At 42.3% G+C, this 26,056-nt stretch overlaps 2 protein-coding genes across 4 annotated transcripts in view; both read left to right on the top strand.

The window, feature by feature from the left end:
• The first annotated feature begins 599 nt into the window (after positions 1-599).
• POC1B (POC1 centriolar protein B) overlaps positions 600-26,056 on the top strand; it is a 107,117-nt gene continuing 81,660 nt past the window's right edge. For all 3 annotated transcript variants that reach the window (XM_068561888.1, XM_068561889.1, XM_068561887.1), the window contains exons 1-3: positions 600-739; positions 1,407-1,491; positions 22,771-22,942. In XM_068561888.1, coding sequence (XP_068417989.1) covers positions 725-739; positions 1,407-1,491; positions 22,771-22,942 — 272 coding nt within the window. In that variant the 5' untranslated portion in view covers positions 600-724. The remainder of the gene's footprint in view (positions 740-1,406; positions 1,492-22,770; positions 22,943-26,056) is intronic.
• Positions 1,814-6,878, top strand: GALNT4 (polypeptide N-acetylgalactosaminyltransferase 4). Its single transcript, XM_068561886.1, has one exon. The coding sequence runs from the start codon at positions 2,060-2,062 to the stop codon at positions 3,806-3,808; it is 1,749 nt and encodes a 582-aa protein (XP_068417987.1). The 5' UTR covers positions 1,814-2,059; the 3' UTR covers positions 3,809-6,878.

Here is a 26,056-nt window from a genome sequence, read left to right as displayed (position 1 = left end):
TCCTAAAAAGTTTAAATATGCTGCTGTATCAATTTGCTGCTCTAACGCATATGCAAATGAATTGGAATAGAAAACGCACAGCAGAAAAACATTAAGTGGATGCACAACATTAATTCATTCATCACGTTTATCCAGCATCTACATTTATAACAAGCCAGGCATTGTGTGAAAACTAGTGATTAAATAAATTCAAGCCTGTCCTCCAGAGGTTTAGTTTCTTTGGGTATATTAATAGATAGCAAGCGGCCCCATTTCGCATCAAACTCTCTTGTGCGTCATAAGCTGTTTGGGACCAGCTTGAAATTCGCGCGGGCTGTCTCTTTAACGTGTAATAGAACTCTGATTGCATCGATCACAGGCTCATTACCCTCTCCCACCCATCGGTCTCTTTTCTATCCCGGTTACTACCCTCCTACTTGTGTCAAGTCGGGGGGAGCGCAGGTGTTAGTAAACGTTGGCTTTGATGTGTGCCGGCACCTGACCCCGGGGCTTCCCGCTTGCCAGGTGGCGGAGGCCAGGCTCTCTACGGCGCGGGCGGAGCCTCGGGGCTCGGCTGGCCATGCCTGGAGCGCGGGGTTTGACTGGGCCGTTGTTGTAGTGACCGGGAGGCGCTGCCGCTCCGGGCAGAGGGTTCCGGGCGCCGCACGGTCCCCCTTCCTATCTCGCCCCCTCCCTTCCCCCAATTCCCCACACGGGCAGGAGCCAGGAGCCACCCGCTCCCCCCATGGCCTCCACCCCGGTAAGGACGGGCTGGGGTACGCCTCCCCGGAGCCGGTCCCGCCGGCTGGGGGGCCAGGTCGGGGCCGCGCCCGCACCTGGCGGGAGATGGAGGCAGACGTCCTCAGCTGGGTCCCGAGCCGCTAGCTCCTCGCCTCTCGCCCCGGGGTGCCGGTGACTCGTCCTCTGCCTCTGGGACACCGGGAGCGCAGAGCCCTGGCCGAGCTCCTGGGCACTCCTCCCGGAGTCCCGGAGCTCCGACAGCCCCGGCAGCTCCATGGACCCCAGAATTCTCTGAGGGTTTCCGTGGAGCGCCTGCGTCAGAATCACCTGGGAGGTTTTTGAGAAGTACCGAAGCCGGGGCCCCGCCTCGCACCTGTGACGGCGTGCCAGCGGGCGGGGCCCCGGAACGTGCATTTCAATGGAGCTGCCCAGGTGGTCCCTCGCGTGCGCTCGGTTCTGGGAAGCGCGAGTGGAGGATTCGGCCGGCTCTGCTGGGGAAGTTGGCGCTCGGCGTCCCCCTGTAGCGGTGGCCGCGTGTGCTCGCGCGGGGCGCTCCTGCTCCGCACACCCACCTTCGATGCGGCCGTTCCCGGGCCGGCCCCCGGGGGAGGGGACAGCGTTGATCCCCGACCCTCCAAATTGAAGGTCAGCATCTGCTTTCAAAACTTGACAACTTTCCTTCCCAGGAGGACCCCGTTCTGCAGCGTTATTTTAAGGGCCACAAAGCGGCGATCACCTCCGTGGACTTTAGTCCCGACGGCAAACAACTTGGTAAGTTTTCTTTTTTTCTTTTTGTGATGAGACGCTCAACCGGTCGGAACCCTTGCCTCTTGTCCACGCCGGGCCCCCGCGAGAACCACTGAGGACCTGTGGGTGGAGGTGGTGTTGAAAGCGGCCGAGATGCATTCGGAGCCAGAGTGGGCCCGAGCCGGGGATACCTTGGTTATCCCGGCCCCCAGCCCGGCCCCGCAGAGTCGCCTGTAGGCCTGGGCCTGGCCAACGACTTTCGCGAACTAACCACCAGGAGGAGTAAGTGGGAAGGGGCGGAGTTTGTCCTCGGCCTGGGGAGGGTGGGGTGTTGGCTGGAGAGTTTGTGAAAAGTTGTGAGACCAACAGGAGGAAGTGGGGAGAGAGGCGTTGGGGCTGTTCCGGAGGCCGAGCACGGGGTGGTCTTAGGTGACCCCCGGGGAGCCCCCGCGGCTGGAAAGGAGCCGAGCGCCTGCATGAAAGGAGGGACCTGCTGGGAAGTTCGCTTCTACCTGAGCCCGGAATTCCAGCGTCGGGTCCCGCAGCCCTTCCCCTGCGTGGTGACTCTGGTGGCCGCGTCCGCGCCCCAGCCATGAGGATCCGGATGGCCGTGAGGTGGACGTGGGCAGGCAAAAGCTGCCTGCTGCTGGCGCTTTTAACAGTGGCCTATCTCCTGGTGGAACTCTCCGTCTCCACTTTCCATGCCTCCCCAGGAGCCGGCCTTACCAGGGAGCGGGGGCCAAGACAGCTCTCAGACTCCGGGAAGAAAGCAGTGGATTTGTCTCGACCGCTTTATGAGAAGCCCCCTGCAGATTCCCATGCACTTGGGGAGTGGGGGAAAGCCAGCAAACTCCAGCTCAAGGAGGGTGAACTGAAGCAGCAAGAAGAACTCATTGAGAGATATGCCATTAATATTTACCTCAGTGACAGGATTTCCCTGCACCGCCACATAGAGGATAAAAGAATGTATGAGTGTAAATCCAAGAAATTTAACTATAGGAGACTTCCCACCACTTCTGTTATCGTTGCTTTCTATAACGAAGCCTGGTCGACTTTGCTCCGCACCATCCACAGTGTTTTAGAAACTTCTCCTGCAGTCCTTTTGAAGGAGATCATCTTAGTCGATGACTTGAGCGACAGAGTTTATTTGAAGACACAGCTTGAAACTTACATCAGCAATCTCGATAGAGTCCGCTTGATTAGAACAAATAAGCGGGAGGGGCTGGTTAGGGCCCGTCTGATTGGGGCCACTTTTGCCACTGGGGATGTCCTCACTTTCCTGGATTGTCACTGTGAGTGTAATACTGGTTGGCTGGAGCCACTTTTGGAAAGGATTGCTAAAGATGAAACAGCAATTGTTTGTCCGGTTATAGACACCATTGACTGGAATACTTTTGAATTCTATATGCAGACTGGGGAGCCGATGATTGGTGGGTTTGACTGGCGTCTAACGTTCCAGTGGCATTCTGTCCCCAAACACGAAAGGGAGAGGAGGAAATCGAGAATTGACCCAATCAGATCACCCACCATGGCTGGAGGACTGTTTGCTGTCAGCAAAAAATATTTTCAGTACCTTGGAACTTATGACACTGGGATGGAAGTGTGGGGAGGTGAAAATCTGGAGCTGTCTTTTAGGGTGTGGCAGTGTGGAGGTAAACTGGAGATCCACCCCTGTTCTCACGTGGGCCACGTATTCCCCAAGCGGGCGCCATACGCTCGTCCCAATTTCCTGCAGAATACTGCTCGGGCAGCGGAAGTGTGGATGGACGGGTACAAAGAGCATTTCTACAATCGAAACCCTCCAGCAAGGAAAGAAGCTTATGGCGATATTTCTGAAAGAAAATTACTACGAGAACGGCTGAGGTGCAAGAGCTTTGACTGGTATTTGAAAAATGTGTTTTCTAATTTACATGTCCCAGAGGATAGGCCAGGCTGGCACGGAGCTATTCGCAGTATTGGGATCTCTTCTGAATGTTTAGATTATAATTCTCCTGACAGCAACCCCACAGGTGCTAACCTTTCACTGTTTGGATGCCACGGTCAAGGAGGCAATCAATTCTTTGAATATACTTCAAACAAAGAAATAAGGTTTAATTCAGTGACAGAGTTATGTGCAGAGGTTGCTGAGCAAAAAAGTCACGTGGGAATGCAAAATTGTCCCAAAGATGGGTTTCCTGTTCCAGCAAACATTATTTGGTATTTTAAAGAAGATGGAACCATTTTTCATCCCCACTCAGGACTGTGTCTTAGTGCTTACCGGACACCTGAGGGCCGACCTGATGTTCAAATGCGAACTTGTGATGCTCTAGATAAAAATCAAATCTGGAAGTTTGAGAAATAGAAGAGCATAACAGCACTTTCGTCCTGAGCTGACAATAGCTTGAGGAACGTCAAAGAGCCTTCAGAGGGCCTCAGTGAAGATTGAGTTTATCAGCATTCACCCAATGGTCAGTCATCTGCGAGAGCTCTGTAAAAGCTGTGGATCATTTTGGTAAAAACACTGAAACTGGGTACACAGAGAGCTGCTGTTTAATATTTCAAAGTGCCTTACTTATGGGTTGTTTTATTTAAGAGCTTTGTCAATATGGTCTCTTCTGAAAGAACTTGTCTTGAGATACACAAAACATTTAAGTGCCAGACTTAATGTTAAAGAACATAAAAGTCCATGCAAAACGAGGGGTGATTTATGTTGATGGGTAAGTTCACTGCACATCCCATCAAAAAAAAAACAAAAACAAACAAACAAAAAAACTCAGAAATGTGCAGTTTGAGCTATTGCTATTTTTATTGTACATAGAATTTGAATTTCCTTTAGCCAGCACATTAAATTTTAGGTTTTGTTTATTATTTTAATTCTAATTTTCCTTTACTCAAATAGAAATCAAGGAAAGTTAATCTTAAGGAGAAAGACCTGGTTTAGACATATGTGTCATTAGATGTGAATTTGAATGTGAGTTTAGAGGTCTTTTTAACATACAGACATCTCAGAAAAATATACCCATATCTGAATGAAATGAGAGATATTTACATTCCACACTGCAAACTTGAGCTATTGGACTTAACTGATCTATACTGATACCTCACATCACTCTGATTTTGTAAGCTGTCCTCTCTTTGAACTTGTTTGTGTGTGTAGGGCATTTTCTGATTGCACTTCCTTAAGTTATGAATGTATTGGAGAGGGACTCATTCAAAATACTGTGCTTCTCTTTGTTAATGCTTAATCACTTAAAGTAAATGCTTAATCTCTTAAAATTAACACAATAGAGGACAGCTGCATTTACTGAAATGTGTGAAACTGAAAGTGGGCCCACTTCTACAAAGGCTTCGGAACTCTCCTACAGATTTCTTGCTGATTAGGACTTTTAAGGATCAATTTTAAGAAAACAAGGGGAAAAGATAGCCTTGGCAATGGTGGATGCTGCCTTCCAGGTTGTTTTCTGTACCTAACCCTGAGCCTGGTGCTTAGGCAGCTGTCAGTAGTTGTGGGTGAATGACTGACTGAATGAATGAATGAATGGCTCAGCCGATGATTGTGACTTCGGTCAAGTCATTTGATTGACTTAGTTCGGGCCTCAGTTTCTCATCTGTAAAATGTGGGTGCTGGAGCAGGTCTTGAAGATCCCTCCAGCTCTGAAATGTTATGCTTGGACATTCAGTCACTGTGCAATCTTTACAACACTTTTATTTCCTCCCTGCTAACGCAGGTAATGTTGTTGAGCAACGTTCAGTCCAGTTATGAAGCTGGAAAAAAGAAATGGTTTTAAAAATTAAGTGAGCTGAGCTCAACTGAAATGGTTTATTTTGGATTGAATGGAAAGTTGTGGTCACTGTTTGTATTCATTTTATTTTGACAATTGCTGAACCAATTTTTGTTTTTTATCTTTAATCTTTCAAACTCTAAAAGTAATCTTTTGGGTTAAGAATATGAATATTTTCCAAACTAAATTATGCAGGAAGTAAACATACTTAAAAAAATTATTTTTACTGGTTTTATTCCAATGTTGTATCCAGGATTCAATCACAGGCTGAATTCAGAATTAAATCTTAATTAGTTCATTGTGGTCTAGATTTGTGAAAAATGCATGCTCCATAAAGCATCAGTCCACAGTACTCGGAAGTTGTTTTCGGTGTCTACTTGACTTGGAGAGTAGGAACTTTGCAAAATCTAAATTTAAGAAAAGTTTGTAGGATAACCATTTCAAAAAGTAAAATTGCTATGTATTTTGAACATTTAGTTTCTCTTTTGTTTCTTAAAATAAAAATGTGTTAATAACTTTCTGTATGTTATGTAGCAAAGAATTGTCCAGATTCCATGTGCAGTGTGCATGGCCCTGGGTACAATTTAGGAGGGTTTGTAATCTGCTCTGATTTGGTTAATTGGCAGCAGATATGCTCCTAAACCCACCCTCACCCCTTGCTCAGTCTGCCTTTTCGTCTTTAAAATCACCCTTTCTCTTTTTATTTATTTTTGTTGTTCTTCTTAGCCCCCTATCAAATGGAAACTAAGACTGACATATTCTAAATGTACTTACTGGAATTATTTTTATTCTAGACTCTTGCTGCTCCCATCGAAAGAAAAAGGGAGCATTGAAAAGTAAAGCGCTTAATTCTTTATTTACCTTTTGCCTAAATTGCAGGGTGTGACCTATTAACCTTTTTGGAAAAAATTTTAGGCTAGTGTTTTATTTATATCAGTAATTTGAAATCAGTGGGCTGTTCATTCCTCACAGTAATGTAGGTAACAGAAGAATGAGACCCAATTTTCATATATAGGCATTTCCAATTTAATTCCTAAAATACACTGTAAAACTACAAACTATATTTTGATTGCCTACTTCTAACTTATTGGTACCAAAGCCCTCTTTTGCGGTAGATAATTAAGAGTTGATCTTTTAAGTTAATTCACATGCTTAAAAACAGTTTTATAAAAAATTTGGTAGACAAGAAGTTTCAACTTTAAATGGTCACTATGTTATTTAGTGTTCAGTTCTATGAATAGGTTGACTAAATAGTCATTTTTAGCAGCCATTTAAAAAAATGATAATCTAGTCATCTACAGGATCTCTATAACTCAAAATAGCTTGTTTGTAAAAGAAAATTTGTCTATGCACCCAGTAGCAGGCTCCTGAGTATTCATTATATGTTGGCAAATCTAACTTTTCTAGGTGATGATAGGAGGTTAATTTTCAGTTGTGTAATTTTAGTTGGTTTAGGGTCTCGATTTTAATTAATAAAATACTTAGTTTTGACTTGTTTGTCCTTTTCTACTGATGTTTTAATAATGTTTTAAAATGAGCACAAAGAATGTTGAGGTTCAGATTAATCTCTTTTGAACGATGAATTTTTGTGTGTGTGGTGAGCGGTTTCCATCCTTTTTTCCTTTTGTTAATGGTATTTGCAATATTGATTAAGACATATAAAATAAAATGTGTGCCTAATTATTTTTGCAAATGGATTCTGATGATTTTAGTCTCTGGGGTCACTCTTGCTGTGTACACATTTATTGATGGTAATAGAAGTAAGTTAAGCTTGTAATTATTTTACTTACTTGACAATGCAGACAGTAGAATATTTTTAAAAGTTGACTTTCATGTATTATTTTGCGAAGTGTCATTAACCAGCAAGTATTCTGAAGTGGTGTTAACACTACTCAAGCATTAACTACTCATAAACAAACTGGAAAGGATCGGAGATCTCTGGGGCAAACTGGGGACACGATAAAAGGAGGCAAGTGGATACGTGGGCACCTTAGCACAAATTTCAGAACCCTGGGCCGAAAAGAAATATGTCTGTCCTGTAAACTGCATAGCTTCCCATTTCCCTCAACCTTCTCGCTGCATCACCCTGTCCCTAAGTGCAATTCCTGTCCGCCAGCAGCATCTTTGTTCCTCTTTTAGTGATTCCTGCCAAACACCCTCCACCCCTGCCTCCCCCTGGCCTGAAACACTGCCTGCGCATCACCAGCCTAAGGACTCCACTTTATAGATCAGATGTCTTATAGCCACATTTAGGATATGTGTAGTCAAGCTAAACATATTTTCACTGATCTTTTGTTTTTTTTATGTACAGTTTAAAACGTTACTATAAATATACATGTTATGATCTTCCTAATAATGAGTAATATAATCTTGCTAGTAAGTTTCTAAGTGACTGCAACCCTATGCAAATCATTTCATCTCTCTGTGTTTCAGTTTCATGAACGTTAGAAAAAACTGGAAAATCCGTAGAGACAGTATTAGTGGCTGCCAGGGCCTGGGGGAGGCAGGAATAGAGAATGATTGCTAATGAGGATGGGTTTTTTTGGAGGGTGTGGTGGTGGCGGTGAGAATGTTCTGGAATTAGATAGTGACAATGGTTGTGCAACTTTGGGCAAAACACTGAATTGTACACTTTAAAAGGGTGAATTTGTGGTATGTGAATTGTATCTCAATTAAAAAGAAAAACTTTAGGGTAGAAAAAGAGGCTGGAGAATTTCATGTGTCTCAGAAAAGATTGCTCTTTTCTCTGTCCTTCTGTGCATACTAGACTTTAAAACAGGCCAGCAGTATTTATTGATACTTGAGTCATGCTGTAATTCAGCAGAATTAAGGAAGTTAGATAAATATGTGAATCTCCCAGCTTCATATGAGGGTGCAGGTGGAAACCAGTTTGTATTGGAGTTTTTTCTTAAAATTTCAAAAAAACCTCAATCCTTTTCAACAGGAGGTAGAGATTATTATAAAAGGTGAAACGAATTCCTAGAGTATATAATTGTCCGTGGCAGAACTGAAGACTAGAGAACTCCTTCTAACTCGCTAGTAGTCGGATACTACTTTTCCTTTTGTGCCCAACTTGACCATTTCCCAGGCTGGCTGGGGAGGGATGTCTACTGCAGGCCAGCAGTGTCCTCAGCTGTCTGATCATGATTCTAACCCATTTATTTACACTTATCTAATCCTCTTCATAAAAGGAATAGGAGGTACTCTATTTACTTAGTACTCTTTTTTTTTTTAAAGTTAATTCTGCTCTGTGTCAGGTGTTGTCCTATGCTTGGGTGTGCATACAGAGATGTACAAAACAGGTGTGCTTCTTATGATGGTATGAAGAATTCACAGTCCAGTGATAGAGACAGATATTAACAAGTAAACATACAAATCATGTGCAGATACAACTTGAAACTGGAAAACAATCAAATGCTGTGAAGAAAAGGAACAGGGTTCTTTGAGGGATGAAAACTGGGGCGACGTACTTAAGTTTATGGGGTCAAAGAACACTTCTCTGTGGAAGTTAGATTTAACTCAAGACCTGAAGGAGGAGCTAGCTAGGCAAAGACTAGAGACAGAATAGAATAAGCAAAAATCAAGGGTGGGAAAGAGCTTGTCCTTGATCAAGGAAATAAAAGAAGGCCAGAATGGGTAGAGCCTGTAAACAAAGGAAGAAAGAGAGCTTTGGGAGGTGAAATTGCAGGGGGAGGCGGAGGCAGCTTGCGTTAAGTCTTTGGAGGCTATAGTGCGTTAAACAGCGACCCTCCAAAAGATATGTCCATGTCCTAATCCCTGGAACTTGTAAATGTGACTTTATTTGAAAGAAAAGGTCTTTGCAGATGTATTCAAGGATCTTGAGCAGAGATCCTCTTGAACCATCTGGGTGGGCCCTAAAATGAGACATACAGAGGAGCTAAGAGGAGAAGGCCACATGAAGTCAGAGGCAGAGATTGGAATGATAGAGCCACTGGCCAAGGAGCTCCTGGAGGCACCAGCAGCTAGAAAAGGCAAGGAATGAAATCTCTAGAGCCTTTAGAGGAAGTGTGATCCTGCCAACACCTTGATTTTGGACTTCTGGCCTCCAGAACTGTGAGAGAATAAATTTCTGTTGCTTTAAGCCTCCAAGTTTTCGGTAATTTGTTATGACAGCCACAGGAAACTAAGAGGATATGTTTTAGGCTTTTGTTCTGAGAGTCATGGAAATTTGTTGAAGGATTTTAAATGAGGGAATGATACAATCTGATTTATACCTCAAAAAGATCACTCTGGTTACTACGTGGAGATTTGAACCACTGTGAGTAGAGAAATCAATTAGGAGCTATTATAGTAATATCAGCAGGAGATGATGGTGGTTCAGGCTAGGATGGTGGTCTTCAAACTAGGTGATAGCCTGGGAAAGAGAGAAATTTGGGAGTTACTAGCATACAAATGGTATTTAAAGTCATGGGAATAGATGAGGTCACCTGGGAAAAACAGAACAATGAGGGCAAATGGTCCATTTCTGAGTCCTAAGGCTCTCCAACCTTTGGATCAGAATAGGAAATGACAAAAGAATCAAAGAAGGAATAGTCGGAAAAATAGGAGGGAAACCGATTATAGTAAGGTATTATGAAAGCCAAGGTGTAGATAGAGTGGAGTAAAAATGTAGAAGAGAGAGAAGAAGATATTAAATAGTCATTAGAAAGAGTGGGGAAGGGAACTATTATAGAATTGAGCACCACCGGGCAGTGTGGAAGATCCGTGTGCAATTAGCGATCATGAATTTAGAGTATTTCCAGTCTTCCTGGGAGTGTGTCTAGCAATTCTCACTGGCACAGATATAGTCTCAGAAAAGGCAGAGTGACTGGGATTTTGCCAGGGGAATTTAAAGGAAGGAGGAAAAGTCAAAGGATTGAATATATGTGTAAGAAGGGGTTTATAATCTGGATAAGGAGAGAAGTGAGGATTATAAATCAGATAGTGAAATGAAGATAGTGAAAGAGAGCCTCAGTGGAGAACATAGGTCAGTGGATTGGAGTTCTGGATGAGTTAGAAGCTCATCCAGAAAAGAAGCTATAAGAAAAGCATGTTGTCAAAGGGTAGTGGGTTTCATTCAGCAATCAGGGAAGTGTTGGTTCTGCTGGGGACAAGATCCAGGGTTTGACCATGGAATGGGCTGCTGAGGAAGCAGGGAAGAAAAGGTCTTTGGAGAGGCCTGGTTGTCCCTTTGGTCTGGAATATTCTTCACCACCTCACTCTGGTTGGCTGGCTCCTTCTTTTCCTTCACGCCTCCACTTAAAATGCCACTGATTACTCCATCTGAATAAAGTATTCTATGCCCATGAAAAATTCTCATGTGACATCCTGCTTTATCTTTCATGTCTCTTAGCACAATTTAAAGTGATATGTTTGTCTGCTAATTGACTTGTTTCCCTCTTCTCTGCTTAAATTTAAGCCTATACCAGGGCTCCCTGTTTTACAAATAAAGTAGCTCGGCACAAAGAGGCACATGGAAAAGTGCTGGCAAGATAATCATTGGTCTTTGCTTTGGGTGTTGTCATGGCTAAAGCAGATTTTGCTGGGAGAACGGTGATAGGTGTACTGTTCATATGGCTTTGGAGAAAGATGATATTTTCTTCCATTAAGATCCTGTGTCTGAGATGCAATATGGATTTTAGCACTTGAAAATGCTGCCCGAGTCAAGAGCTCTCCTGCAATTTTCAGACAAGTTTGTGACCTGCCAGCATGTTTGATTTTGCGTTTATTGAAATGTTCATTAAAACAGTGCGTCTACTGAAACCCAAAGAAGTTATTTAAATGAAATAAAGCTTCACACAAACTTAAATTAAAAAAAAAAAATTAAGCTCCCTATTCAGAGATTTTGCCTATATCGTTACTTAAGACTCTCCCCGCCCCGCCCACCATGCCTTACATGTGGTAGGGGTGAGATATCTGTTGAATGAACTAATAATACCAGGAGTTAGAACGGAGAGAAAGACTGTGACCTGAGGTAGGTGAAGTGTGAAAGAGAAAATGATTGTCGCTTGAAAGGGTTGCAGGGAACTTGATGTCCCTGAGCAGAGTCAAAGTGTAAGTAGGTTAGTAGGAGGAGGGACTTTCAGAGAGGAGGATGTGTATACAAGAGGGATCATGTAGTGGGTGTTTCTCTGGCCCGTGGTAGCTTTGGGGAAGGAGAGCAGGCATGGGTACCAGGGTCAGCTAAGGGGCTATCTGGAGCATTATGGGAGAGAGTGCAGGGTAATTGATGACCAGAGGGGCTGAAGGCTTAAATTCCTGGTCATGACTGGAGGAAACAGAGCATGAAGCATGGTGGATTTATACTCAATAGCCTCTTGGAAGGTGGTGGGCTCTTGGGTTTCACAGGATGAGTTGGAAGGTGATCAGAGAGGAGAGGATGGCAAAAAATGACCACCTGTGAAATATCATCCCTCTTTATGCAGACAGAAACTGGAAGCTGAGTAACTTTGCTGAGGCGGTATATCTGGTAAGCAGCAGAGCCTGGCTGAGCCCGACTTCCAGTCGGCCTCTGGAGCCACGCTCTTTTCCATTAGGGCAGTTTCCCAGAGGGCCACACTTAAGTTTATACAAATGGTAGAAGAGTTAAAGAGCATTTTCATGTGACGTGCACAATCTGAGCTGCACTTTAGAAGTTTCCATTTAAAATGCTATATTTTAACACTGATGTTGTCACCTTTTCCTCTTTTTGTGTTCAAGGCTACCCTGTCATTGATTCATTCCCTATTTAATCTGTGGGATGTTTGTAGAATAAATGACAGTATAGGACAAGTTTATATCTCCTTTTTCTTTCTGAATAGAGGCAGAATGAAATTGTGAATTTTAAAGTTTTTTAAGTTATTTTCCTCACAGTGAAACTATAATTAAAGTTTGCCAGAAATTCTTTTTCTATTCTGGTTCTTGATGGCAACCTGTGTAGCAGCTTTACTGAAGTTCCTCCTACTGTTATAGTTTTAAAAATTGCTCCCAAGCGCTAAAGTAAGCTCGGGTACGCACTGAGAGGCAGTAGCAGAGTGCAGTATTTCTCAGATTTCCACGTATATCAGAATTGACTGAGAAAGTGATCAAAAGTTCAGATTCCTGGGTCTCACTCCAGAGAATGTAACTTACTAGAAATACACGTTTTTAACAAGGTCACCAAGTAATTCCAATGGGGATAATCAGTAAATCCCCAGAGCTTCTCCAAGCGCTGGGTTCTTGGTTAAATGCCCAGGCTGTGGAGTCTGATAGACCCGGTTAAACATGGAGCTCTACTCCTTTCCATCTGCGTGACTCTGGGCAAGTTACTTCACCTCACCAAGCCTCATTTCCTCATCTGTAAAAAAGGGATAATGATAGTCACCTACCTCGTCGTGAGGATTATGTAAAAGGATGTTTACCAAGTTCTTAAAAGTACTTGGCCCACCGTGACAACTCGAGAAGGGTTTGTGTCGTTAAGATTGTCACCCCTCATTGAGATACAGAATTTGAATAAGTTAAATTTCTCTACATTGTCATTACTAAAGATTATTCTTAAAGCAGTCACAGCTCTTTTGAGACATTGCTTACACCAGCAAGCTAACTACTTAGTGTCAGCTAGCAGGAAAATTATTCCCTCATTCAGACAGGAATTTTAAGTCAGTGCCATCACTTAAGTATACTATTACATAGCGCTTGGATTGTACAAACTATTCTGAAAGTATTAGATAGGATATTAAAGTTTATCTAGTTACGATTAGAATATTGTCTTTTTTTTTGATTTTTTTTAACACTTTTTAATTTTTTTATTTTATTTATTTATTTATTTATTTATTTATTTATGGCTGTGTTGGGTCTTCGTTTCTGTGCGAGGGCTTTCTCCAGTTGCGGCAAGCAGGGGCCACTCTTCATCGCGGTGCGCGGGCCTCTCACTATCACGGCGTCTCTTGTTGTGGAGCACAGGCTCCAGACGCGCAGGCTCAGTAGTTGTGGCTCACGGGCCTAGTTGCTCCGCGGCATGTGGGATCTTCCCAGACCAGGGCTCGAACCCGTGTCCCCTGCATTAGCAGGCAGATTCTCAACCACTGCGCCACCAGGGAAGCCCCAGAATATTGTCTTTTTATTGTGCAACCGTCTCGCTTCTGTCTGGGTTTATGGATGTGTATGCCTGGGGATTACATTTTATTTTTCTTTTCTTTTTTTTTTTTTTTTTTTTTAAATAATTGTTTTAGCTGCTCAAATGAGTTGCATCATTTTTTTTTGGTTTTTTTTGGTTTTTTTTAAAAATTTATTTATTTACTTATTTTTGGCTGTGTTGGGTCTTCGTTTCTGTGCGAGGGCTTTCTCTAGTTGTGGCAAGCGGGGGCCACTCTTCATTGCGGTGTGCAGGCCTCTCACCATCGTGGCCTCTTTTGTTGTGGAGCACAGGCTCCAGACGCGCAGGCTCAGCAATCGTGGCTCACGGGCCCAGTTGCTCCGCGGCATGTGGGATCTTCCCAGACCAGGGCTCGAACCCGTGTGCCCTGCATTGGCAGGCAGATTCTCAACCACTGCGCCACCAGGGAAGCCCTATTTTTCTTTTCTTAAAAATAATTATAGTGAACTCCTTCTCTTAGATTTCCTTAGAAGATTTCCTTGTTTATATTTTCCTGAAGAGGGTGGTCCAGTGTTTCTGTTGTGACCCGAAGACCAGCATGAACCTGGAAATGCAACAGAAAGTACAAAATCATGGTGCCCTCAAACTAGAGAGCTGAGTTTCATTCTGGTAGTGGGTTTTAAAGCAGAACATAATGAGGGTAGGAAATATATTGAGGGACTTCTGAAATAATTGAAAAATTCAAGAATTTCTATACGGAGGTGATTGAGTTATTAGGACTCTCTTGATTATGGAATGAAAAGGCCTAAGAGGAATATAATCCAAATTTATAAAGTTGTGAAAGATACTATATTATGAACATGGACCTTTTTAGTAAATTCTAAAATATGTACTCTTTGACCCATCAATAATTCTTTTGGGCATTTATCACAGTGTTATTTTGCATATGTCAGAAACGACACGTGTACATTGCAGCATCATTTGTAAACAACCTAAACAGGGTAGACTGGTTAAATAAATTAAGGTATAGCTACACCATAGAATACTATGCAGCTATTAAAAAGACTAAGGCCAACTTCTGCCTCCAGACACGATAGTAACTGGTAACCAAACTTGCCCTCCAGCTGAAAACAACTGTAAAATGAGACAGAATATATGAGGCAACTGTTTTCGGGCATTGAGCAACAGGGAATGTAAACTGGTGATCCTTGCAAGAAGGAAACACCTTCTTGCAAGGAAGGTGAGCTCCTCCCTAACGCCATGGCCTTGGCTTTCTCCCCGGGGGCACTCTTCCTGCTGCACAGCAGAGGTAGAGCAAAGCGGAGCAGACAGCCTGGCTGAGCTGAGGCAGCAGAGGTCTTAGTTCTTCTGGCTGTGTCTGGGCTGAATGCATGTGGCAGGGTTCCTGAGAAGCTGCTGCTGAGTGGGGTATGTGGCCTCAGATGTCTGTGGGGCCTGCTGCAGTTTTGGCTGAGGTGCAAGTTGAGAGAGTGTGAGGTCTAGCGGAGATCCCTTCCTGCCAGGCTGGAAGAGGAATGGTGATCCCAGTGACCATGCCGGGCTAGAGAGCTCCAGCTCTAGCTCAGACAAAGGGGAGATCTTGCCCAGCACCTCAGGCGAGACGCCAGGGAGGCCAGGCCTTAGGCATCAGGACCACATCTGAAAAAAAGGGCATGCCCGAAAACTGAATTTAAAACTGAAGTAGATTCGCTCTAACAAAGAATAAAACCAAGCCTGGCAAGATCAAAAGGAGTAAAACTGCACCCTAAACTCTAGTTAGTAGCACCGCTTTTTACAGGGGTGTGGGTTAGTGATTCTGAAACCGTTTGCGTGCTCTAGACTTGAACAAAAATATATTGAGTGTAATGTGAGCCAGGTTTTTTACTGTGGGGGAAGAGAGTTATAAATGTAAGAAGAGGGAGGGCTGGAATGTATTTGGTGCGGTTAGATTGAATTAGAGTTATCAATATGAACTCATGGTTTTTAATATCTTTATCTTCATTTCTACATATTGATAGATACAGCTTTCTGTTTATATCTAATTTCTTAGTTCTGCCTGCTGAGATTTCTGTTTATATCTTATTTCTTAGTTCTGTTAGCTGTCACAACAGTAGCAATGAGCAAACATAGTTTCCAGATCTTGGTTTCTAAATACCACTCTCTATTAAGAGGAGTCAGAGCTTCTTGGGGAGAAAAGACCTATTCCAGGGCTGGAGCAGGGAAAGTACATCTTGGAACATCTTGTAATTCTAGAAGTAAGGAAGTACTCAGAATGATGGACACATATCAGAAGGACACAGAGGCCAGCTTTAAGGGGCTCTTACTAGCCAAATCTGGAACAATATGAGTCAAAATAAATAATGATAGCTTTGGATTATAACCCACTGAGTAAAATAATCTTGAGTTCACACTGATATAAACAAGTATTTGAATAAGTAGATAAGTGGAGAAAAAGAGAAGATTCTTCCTTAAAATAACAAATTAACAAACAATTAATTAAACATTAATTAGTAAATCATAGAAAGAATAATGCGTTGGAAAATCATTGAAGAATGCTAAAATTAGTGGGTGATGGACTTCCCTGGTGGCACAGTGGTTAAGAATCCGCCCGCCAATGCAGGAGACACGGGTTCAAGCCCTGGTCCAGGAAGATCCCACATGCCGCAGAGCAACTAAGCCCGTGTGCCACAACTACTGAAGCCCACGTGCCTAGAGCCCATGCTCCGCAACAAGAGAAGCCACCGCAATGAGAAACCCGTGTACTGCAACGAAGAGTAGCCCCCAGTCTCCGCGACTAGAGAAAGCCCTCTCACAGCAACAAAGACCCTACGCAGCCAAAATAAATTAATTAATTAAAAAAAAATAAAATTAGTGGGTGACGGTTTATTAAGAAAGAGGATATTTATATAGTTTACAGTATCTCCCGACAAAATACTAATTAATTACAAAGGGGAAAAATACTAACTTTACAAGGCAAAAACTACCTAAACCAAGTGATCAAAGTTAATCTCACCAATACTGGGACAGATATCAAGCATACCCTGATATCATGTACTGATAAGGACACAACATAATTTTTGTGGTGTTCTTGTCAAAGGTGTATATCCTGAATCTAATGACAAGGAAACAACAGGAAAAAACAAACTCATTAGAAAAAAGATCAGATTTGTGATTACCAGAGGCAGCGGTGGGGGAAGGGGGATTTGGATGGAGGTGGTCAGAAGGTTCAAGCCTCCAGATGTAAGGGAAATAAGCACTAGGGGTGTATAAATATCACTGACACTGCTGTACGTTGTATATAAAAGCTGTTAAGAGAGTAAACTCTAAGAGTTCTCATCATGAGGAAAAAAAATTTTTTCCCTACTTCTTTACTGGATCTATATGAGATGGTGGACGTTCACTAAACTTATTGTTGTCATCACTTGATGTGTGTAAGTCAAATCATTATGCTGTACACCTTAAGCTCATACAGTGTGGTATGTCAATTATATCTCAATAAAAATGGAAGAAAAATGTAAAATAATCCAGAAAAAAAGTGATTTGACACACATATTTGCTTAAGCACATGGGAGGAAGATACTCGAGAAAATGAGTATCCTCTCTCCTATGTGCTTAAACAAATATGGTAACTATGCCTCTAGGAAGGGAAACCAGGTGGCCAAGGGCTGGAAGGAAATTTGGTAAATACTCTTGTAATACTAGAATTCTGCGTCATATACGTTCATTACCATTAGAAAAGATAAGATAATTTAACAACAAATGCAATAATTGGGAGGCAGTACCATCTCTTTCCAGAAAAAGGTATTCCTCGCAAAGCAAACCTCCAGTTAACTGTAGTGGATTTTGGTTGAATCAATGAGAGAGCTCGGGTTGAGGAAAGAAAGTTGTTGCTGCTTAAGGTGACACAATAGCTGTTGGCCTTTTGGACATTATGGAGAGCAAGCCATTAGTATGCTCTTTGTTGCCACCTCCAGAGACCTGACACTGGCCTAGGTGACTGTGGACATTGTTCTTTCTTTTGTCCTAATGAGGATTGCTTGAAACAATAGATTATTGTTACAAAATATAAATACTTTTTTTTTTTAATGGGTAGATTTACTAGTTAAATTTTTAACTTCCTCCCTTTGATAGTTTATCTTAAAATAGATGAGTCAGATGGCGATTAGGTACAAGCTTTGACATTTTAAATGATGTGGTAATGTTTATAGAGGGTGTGGTTCACTAGAAATGTATGAAAGCAAATTCCAGGTTGACACTGTACAGCATTGACACCAATAATCAAATACCTTTCATTATCGTGGTATTAGGGTTTGGTGGGGCAGGGTTAAGGAAGTAAGGAGGGAAATTCAGGGTTGGTTTCATAGTTTCCAATAAGAATGCATTCATGGGCTTTTTGTAGATTGTTAGTCTTTTTTTCTGTTTTCTTGAAATTTGGAAGAAAATGTAGAGTGTACCCTGAGCCACACAGTTGTAATTGGGACATCCCTGCTTCTAGTGTTTCATAATTATTAGGGCTTGGAAATGCCACCTTGCTGTAAGGTTTGGCTGTCCTTTAAACCATGCGTTCATCCTGCCCTCTCATCACTTCTCTTTAGCGGGCCTCAGGCTGATAATAGCCAAGTGTTGCTTTAATGTGGGTATGTAGCCATCAACTCTAAATTTATGATTTTTGAGCATCCACTCTGCTTAAGATGTCCTTTTCCTTTTCTGACAAAATATGTAAAGGCTCAAGTCCTGTGGCATCTTCTCAGTTAAGTGTCACGTTCTTATTCCTCTGGCTCTGCCCTCTGCCCCTCTCCCCCTCCCCCGCCCATGCCACCGCCAATCAATTGTTGCTTCGCCATGATCCTATAATAACATTTTTTCTGGTCCTTGTCATATTGAACATTAGTGACCCTGTAAACCTTCAATGAGTTCATGGATCAATTGTGTATATTAACTCTCTCCACTGCCTCCCTCCCATTTTCTCCTCAACCCACACCATTCCAGCTTTGATCCCACCACTTCACTGAAACAATTCTTGTTGCCAAGCCAACGTTTGATCCTCGGGCCTAGGGCTGGCTTCTTGGGCAAATGACCTGTATCGTTGCGCAGGTCCCATACTTGGTTTAATGCCCTGCTGTCATGATCTTGAAATTCTTAATGATTTCCTACAAGGGTCCCCACATTTACACTGGACCCCCCAAATTATGTAGCTGGTCGTGTTCAGGCCTGATCTTAACCAGGTCTCTTCAAAGCACTTGACACAGTCCGTCAGCCTCTTGGAACACATCCTGAATTCCTGGACACCACAGTCTCCTTGGCCCCTCCCACTCCATTTATGGCTCCTTCCTGTCTCTTCCTTCTCTCCAGGTTAAGTATCTGCACCCTCTTCTTCATCTAGGCTCACTGCCTGAGTGATCCCATCCAGTTTCCAGTCTTTAATGTATTATCTACACTGTTGCTGCTGACAGTAACAAAAATTAAAACGACAGTAATAATAGCTACATTTGAGCGTTTTCTGTGTGCCAGGCATGTCTTCTGAGTGTTATTTCACTTAATACTTTAAACGCCTTAATCTCATTAAATCTCTCTAAGATTCACCTGGGTGCGCACGCGAAAAGCTGGGCACCTTTGTTTCTTTTCTTTCTTTCCCCCTCACATCTAATGCGTTTGCAAGCCTTGTGGACTCCGTCTTTATGATGTATCTAGGTTTTGACTGCTTCTACCATTTCCACAGCCTTCAGCCTAGTCCAGACCACCACCTTCTGGCCGGATTATTGCAATAGCCTCCTGATTGATTTCCTTCTTCCCACTGTGTGTACTCCACACAACAGCCAGAGTGAGATTTTTTGTTCGTTTCGTCTAAACATTTTATTAAAGTGTAAGATGTGTACCAAAATTGGACAGCTTGCTGAATTTCCACAACTGTGACATGCCCATTTTGCCAACATCCAGAGTAAGAAGCCCTCATGTGCTCCCTTCTAGCCACTATCCTCCCTCCCTGCCACGCACATGATCTCTATGCTGACTCCTAACTCCATAGATTAGTTTTGCTTCTTCTTGAACTTCATATAAATGAAATTTAATTACACGTTAGGTACACAGTATGAATATACCACAATTTATGTATCCGTTTGACTTTGATGGGCAGTTGGGTTTCTAGTTTTGGTCTTCTTTGAATAGTACTTCTGCAAACATTATTGTACATGTCTTCTGCTAAACCTGCATAAGAATTTCTGTAGGTATATACCTAGGAGTCAAATTCTGAGTCAGATGGTAAGTGTACATTCAGCTTCAACAGATTTCAAAACAATTTTCCAAGGGTGCTTAAAACGACCAGCATTATTTGAGAGCTCCACTTGTTACACATACTCACCAAGATATGGTACTGTTTATCTCTCTTATTGTAGCCATTCTAATGAGAGTGTGGTGATATCTTATTGTGGTTTTAATTTGCACTTTCCTAGTGACTAATGGATTTGAGCACCTTTAAATATGTTCATCGACCATTTGCATAGCCTCCTTTATGAAGTGCCTGTTTAAGCCCTTTGCCCATGTATTTGCCTATCGTATTTTCCTGCCTTTCCTTATTGATTTGTAGGATTCTTTATATATTCTTTATTATATGTTGGATAAATGTATTGTAAATATCTTTTTCCTCTCTGTGGCTTGCGTTTTCACTTGCTTGGCGGTATCTTTCAATGAACAAAATTTCTTAATTTTAGTGTAGTACAAATTATCATTCTTTTCTTTTAGTAATTTTAGTAATTTAGTCATTTTCAGGTATTATCTAAGCAATCATTGCCTACCCCAGTGGCCATGAAGATATTCCCCTAAGTTCTCTTCTAAAAGCTTATTGTTTTACCGATCACATTTAGATCTGCAATCCATGCAGAATTACTTTTGTGTACAGTATAAAGTGTAGAAGTCAAGGTACGTTTTTTTTCCTTGTGAATACCCAGTCGACCCAACATCATTTTTGCAAAGATCATCCTTTTCTCACTGTCAGAGTGGCAGTTTTCTTAAATCAGATCACAAGATCCTCCCGCTTATAATCCTTCAGCGGCTGAGAACTAAATAAACACCTCTCACCATGGCTCCTTGCTGGCATCAGCTTCTCTGTGGGCTCCCATCTTGTTCTCTTTTTCTCCCCTCCCCTGTGGACATGCTGGTCTCCTTGCTGTTCCTCAGGTTGGCAAGTGCATTGCTGTCTCAGGCCCTCGCATGTGGAGTCCTCCTGCCCAGAGTGCTCTTTCTTCACGTCAGCCTGGATCACTCCTCATTTCACTCAAGTGTCTGCTCGAATGTCTCTTCCTTGGAAAGGACCACTAACTACCCCATATAATGTTAAGAATATGGTCAAAAGGTATAAGCTTCCACTTATAAGTACTAGGGATGTAACATACAACATGATTAATATAATTAACACTGCTGTATGTTATATGTGAAAGTTAAGAGAGTAAATCTTAGAAGAGTTCTCATCACAAGGAAAAAAAATTTTTTTTTTTTCTTTAATGAGAAATATGAAATGATGAATGTTCACTAAACCTATAGTGGTAATCATTTCATGATGCATATCTCAAACCTGGAAGAAAAAGAAGAGTAAATAATATATAAAAGTCCTCTGAACATGTATGATATTATAATCTAATGAACCATCTCCTGCTCTATTGTGATTCCTTGAGGGTGAGAGATTGTGTCTTACTCCCTTTTGTAGCTCTTGTTTGTAGCATAATACCTTAGAACTCAGATAGAGTCCCCAAAAATGCATGATAATTCATTGTTTTCCCTATTTTGTCCACATTAGCCCCAGATGTTTCAAACCCTGATTTATTTAATAATTTGATGAGCTGTAATAGAATATCAACTTTTTGTACTTTTAAAAAAAGGGGGGCTTCCCTGGTGGCGCAGTGGCTGAGAATCTGCCTGCTAATGCAGGGGACACGGGTTCGAGCCCTGGTCTGGGAAGATCCCACATGCCGCGGAGCAACTAGGCCCGTGAGCCACAACTACTGAGCCTGCGTGTCTGGAGCCTGTGCTCCGCAACAAGAGAGGCCGCGATAGTGAGAGGCCCGCGCACCGCGATGAAGAGTGGCCCCCGCTTGCCACAACTAGAGAAAGCCCTCGCACAGAAACGAAGACCCAACACAGCCAAAATAAAATAAATAAATAAACAAATGTGCGGTTAAAAAAAAAAAAGAAAAACCCAAAGCCAAAAAAACTATTAAAAAAAAGGGGGGGGGGTAGTATACAGCTTATAAACTCACTTTAACTATTTTACATGGAAACATTCCATAGGCCAAGTCCAGATGAATTTTATCTATGGCTAAGGAACTTAGAAGGTTTTCAGTGACTTTATATTTCTCTTCTAACAGTAATACTAATTGTATTTCAAGTTTATAAAGTTGTATTTTTTCTAAACATTCTACAATCTAGACTTAGTGATTCTCATTGACCTGGTTCCTCTCACTGGGGCTATTTTGGGGCTACATGAATATATAAAATTTGGTTTTAGGGCAAGAGTTAGATCTATCTTTCATTTGTTTATTTCTTCATTCCTTGTTTAAGGCATTTATTTCCACTATTGATTTCGTTTGTTTTCCTTTTCTTAAAGCCTTAAGTTAATGTCTGAAACACATGATTCTTTTATTAATTGTAGAATGTCATAACAGAGCAAAAAGTGTGTTTTAAGATTACCTTATCTAGCTATAAAAAGACATTACCGGTCAATTAACAGAACTGGAAAACGGTAGATTAAAGTACTGTCACTGGTAAATTTTCTGAAGTTGATTACAGTGCTATTGGTATGTAAAAGAATATCTTTATTATTAGAAAAATACACGTAAGTATTTAGGAATAAAGATGCCATGATGATGAATTTACTTACCCCAAAATCGCTTGAGAAAAAAAAATTGTGTGTTTGTATGTGCGCACGCACATACATGCTTGTGTACAGAAAAAGAGTGAGCACAGGAGCAAATTATAAACCAAATGGGGCAAAATAGTAACAGGTGGATCTGTTAAAGGGTATATTAATGTTCTTTATACTATTATTATGACTGTTCTGTAACTGTGAAGTTATCTCTGCATAAACAGTTTAAAAAAATCATTCTCATCCAGCCCTCTCAGGAAAAGCATTCAGTCCTTATGACACAAAGATTAAGTTACTTTCTCAGTCAACCTGAGAGAGACAGAACTGCCTCCTAGTCCTGTGTCTCTGTTGTATTGTGCTGCCTTCTTCTAGTAAATAGTCATTGAGTTCTAACCAAATACAGGGGCCAATAATCCTGCTCTGTGGCTACATAGGACACAGCCAAGCTTGCATATTAGTGATGTGGCTTTGGGTTTCTTTTACAAATGGTTTTGCCATTACTTGGTCTGTCTTACAACCTCCAGGCCCCTCTGTTACCTGGACGTCTTGTTGTTAGATATGCTGCCCACTGTAACGAGACATGCCTACATTTGTGTTTTAACACACAGTGGTTTTGTTCTTCTATTTCTTAATAGCTACTGGTTCTTGGGATACGTTTCTCATGCTATGGAGTTTCAAGCCACAAGCTAGAGCTTTCAGATATGTGGGACACAAGGACGTTGTAACCAGCGTGCAGTTTTCTCCACTTGGAAACTTACTGGCCTCTGCTTCACGAGACAGGACCGTTAGACTCTGGATTCCTGATAAGTAAGAGAAACAAACACTTGTTATGCTCTGGATTTAGAAATGTGAAAGAAAACTGGAGGCCGGCTGTTCCTTGTGCCCTTCTTGGAATGCCTACACCCCCAGTTACCTGCACATCTTTAGTCTGAGTCACAAACAAGGTGTACTGCCCTTGTCGTAAAGTCAAACTATTTCATACCATTTTTTCCTCATCTTTAACTCATAATTGTGTCTTCTGTTTGAAAACTATTTCTAACCATGGAAATATGCTTAATATGTCTTAAGGTTTTCTTGGGGTGGGGGGGTGGTGGTTAGGAAGGGTGATGGTTATCAATCCCTTTATAAATCTGATGTAAGCTTTAGATCGTCTCCCCAGAGAGATATACCTCAGCCTGTCTAACCAAGATTTTACAGTTTATTAACCTACTGCCACCCATCGTGGATCCTTGAGGGGACTTTGAACCTCTATTAAAAACCCCGGGGCTAGCTATTCTTTGATGCATATCATTCATTTGGGCTCCAGAATTTTCTTGTTAAAGAGAATTCCTGACAAATGTATAAACCCCATTGCATTTGTGCACAGTCCTATCCTGTCATAGCAAACCTCTCTATAAGAGGTTTTTAAAATCCTAGCTGATAGCCCATCTGTTTTAAGCAATTATTGAGCCTTGATTATTTTAAAAGTTTTTAAACTCAATTATAAAGAATTTCAAGCATACATGAAAACAGAATGGGTAACGTGACAACTCCCTCCCCACATAACCATCCACCATATCCAACAGTTATCAGTGTTCTGTCAATCTTGTTTTTTCTCTTCCCCCGTTGCCACACACCTTTTTTTTTTCTTTTCTGGAATACGTATTTTTAGAACAAATCCCACACATCATATCATTTCCTCCATAAATACTTCGGATAATAAGAAACGAGTGTTTTCCTTCACTCTGTTGTGGCAGGATTTGATCTGTGGTACGTGCCTGAACAGGCTCAGGCACTCGCAAATGAATGAAAGTTCCAGGGGCATTTCCCTGCCAGTGGGCACTTTTTTCCTGCCACTACCCAAAGGATCTCCATACTGAGAAATCTGCACATTATCCCGAGGTAGCAAACACTACTGAGGAGAAGTGACATATTGTGACACTGCAGATGGCAATGTGGAGGGAATTGTAAGGACAAGAGGCTGATTTGGGGTCCAAAAGTGAAAGCATTTTAAAAAATCCTTCACTTTAGGAATTTAGGACTAGTGCTTTGTTATTTTCAGCGCAGCCTCAGTCTCCCATCGCTAATTCAGGGAAATCTCAGTAAACTGCACAAGGGTAGATGAGCTATAAGCACACTGAATCATTGACTTGTACTGGCTAATCTAAGTACAACAATTAGGCTTGTGTAGACACGTCTAGTTCCTCTTCCTAAATCAGATCATAGTGGGGCCAGGGCAATAGTGGGTCATGGCAATGAGAAGGAAACTGATTAACCAGTTACCTATTGCTGCATAACAGTCCTCAAAACTTAGTAGCTTAAATCAATAACTATCATTTCTCACAATTTTATGGGCTGTCTGGATGACTGCTCTGCCCCATGGATGTTGGCTCCTACTCACACAGCTTCATTAAGCTGGCAGCTGGGCTGGCAGGTCCAATGCCTCCCTCATACACCTGTGGCCTTGGTGCCGGCTGTTGGCTGGGGCACCTTGGTCCTCCATATGCCCTTTCTCCAGCTCTATAAGGACTTCCTTACAGCATGGCAGCTGGGTTCTAGGATGGTAAAAGCCGAAGCTGCTAGACTTTTTAAAGGCTGGTCCTGAAACTTGCACAGTATGTATCCCTTCTGCCACATTCTGTTGGTCAAAGTAAGTCACAGCACCAGCCGAGATTCAAAGGGAGGAGAAATTGATGGATTCCACTTCCCATGGGGAGGAGTGGCGTGTGTGCACAGGGGTGAGGGGAATTGTGGGCAGCCAGATGAGCAAACACCAGAGCTGGTGACCGGAAGGCTAAGAAAGAATAGTAGGAGCGAGTTCGGAGGCAGGTCTGGCCTGGCGTTCATCACAGTCGGCAGTCAAGAGAATTTGGGCAGAAAGGGCAGGTAAATGTGTGGGAGGTGGAAAGTCTGTGTTAAGGCCACGTGAGGAACTAGAAACCAGTTAAGCACCAGCACAACAAACACTAGGCACGCTTATCTCGGTTTCCTATATGCTTCCTGTTGAGACCGGATCTGGATCTGGCAGTTGGGCCAGCCTATAGCCGAGAGGAGCGGCTTTTAGAAAGAATGCAAGCAGGAAAGCCTCCTGCAGTACGGAGTGCAGAATAAAGATCAGGGCAGACTTCGATGATACCAACTGTCTCTTGGCTTCCTGGTCATAGCAGATGCCAAGTCTTTTCTCTGTTTTCTCTAGGGCTTATACTTAAAATCAGGCCATACTGTACTCCTGACGCCTACTCAAAGAACTTTCCCTTGAAACCTCACTGAACTAGTCCCTGAATGCTCCCTCCTGTTTTTTTTTAAATATTGATTTTAATTATTCTTGGTTTGTCATACATCAGGTGATGGAGATTTATGACAAAGTCACCTCTGCCTTCTACAGGCCACGGGAAGGGAAAGCCAGGATGGATCTAAGAACCATTAAGTATTGACTCTTCCCAGCAGAATTCAACAAAATGTACTGAGTTCTTTTTCCGTGCCTGACATTGTGCTAGATGCTGGTCTTTCAGAGATGAATAAGTCATCTTTCCTGTCCTCAAAAAATTACTGCCTAATAGGAGAGAAACAGGACTATTTTAAAACAAAAATTACTGTATAATGTAATAAGCAAAATAGATATAATAGAAAGGGAACAATTAAGCCTGTCTGGGTTGGTCAAGGGGGCTTTGCTGGTAGGGGAAAGTAGTCAGGCTAAGAAAGCTGTAAGTACAAAGCCAGAGGTGTGTTTGAAGCAGTGAGACTGTCGTAAGAGTACAAAGGTCAGTGCAGTGGCAGGATGTCTCGCCAAAGAGCTTGGGCATTGTACTTTTTCTTGGAGAGCAGCCCGTGACACGTTTACACTGGGATTTACACGCTTAGAATTATACATTTAGCAAGGCTGTAAGCACAGTATGTAGGTGACTGGAGGGAGATAGAAGATTAGAACAGGGAGACCAGTTA

Source organism: Eschrichtius robustus, chromosome 13 (assembly GCF_028021215.1).
Source record: "Eschrichtius robustus isolate mEscRob2 chromosome 13, mEscRob2.pri, whole genome shotgun sequence".
Classification (NCBI taxonomy): domain Eukaryota; kingdom Metazoa; phylum Chordata; class Mammalia; order Artiodactyla; family Eschrichtiidae; genus Eschrichtius; species Eschrichtius robustus.
Note: the sequence above shows the minus strand (reverse complement) of the source record. Positions and strands in the feature narration are given on the sequence as shown.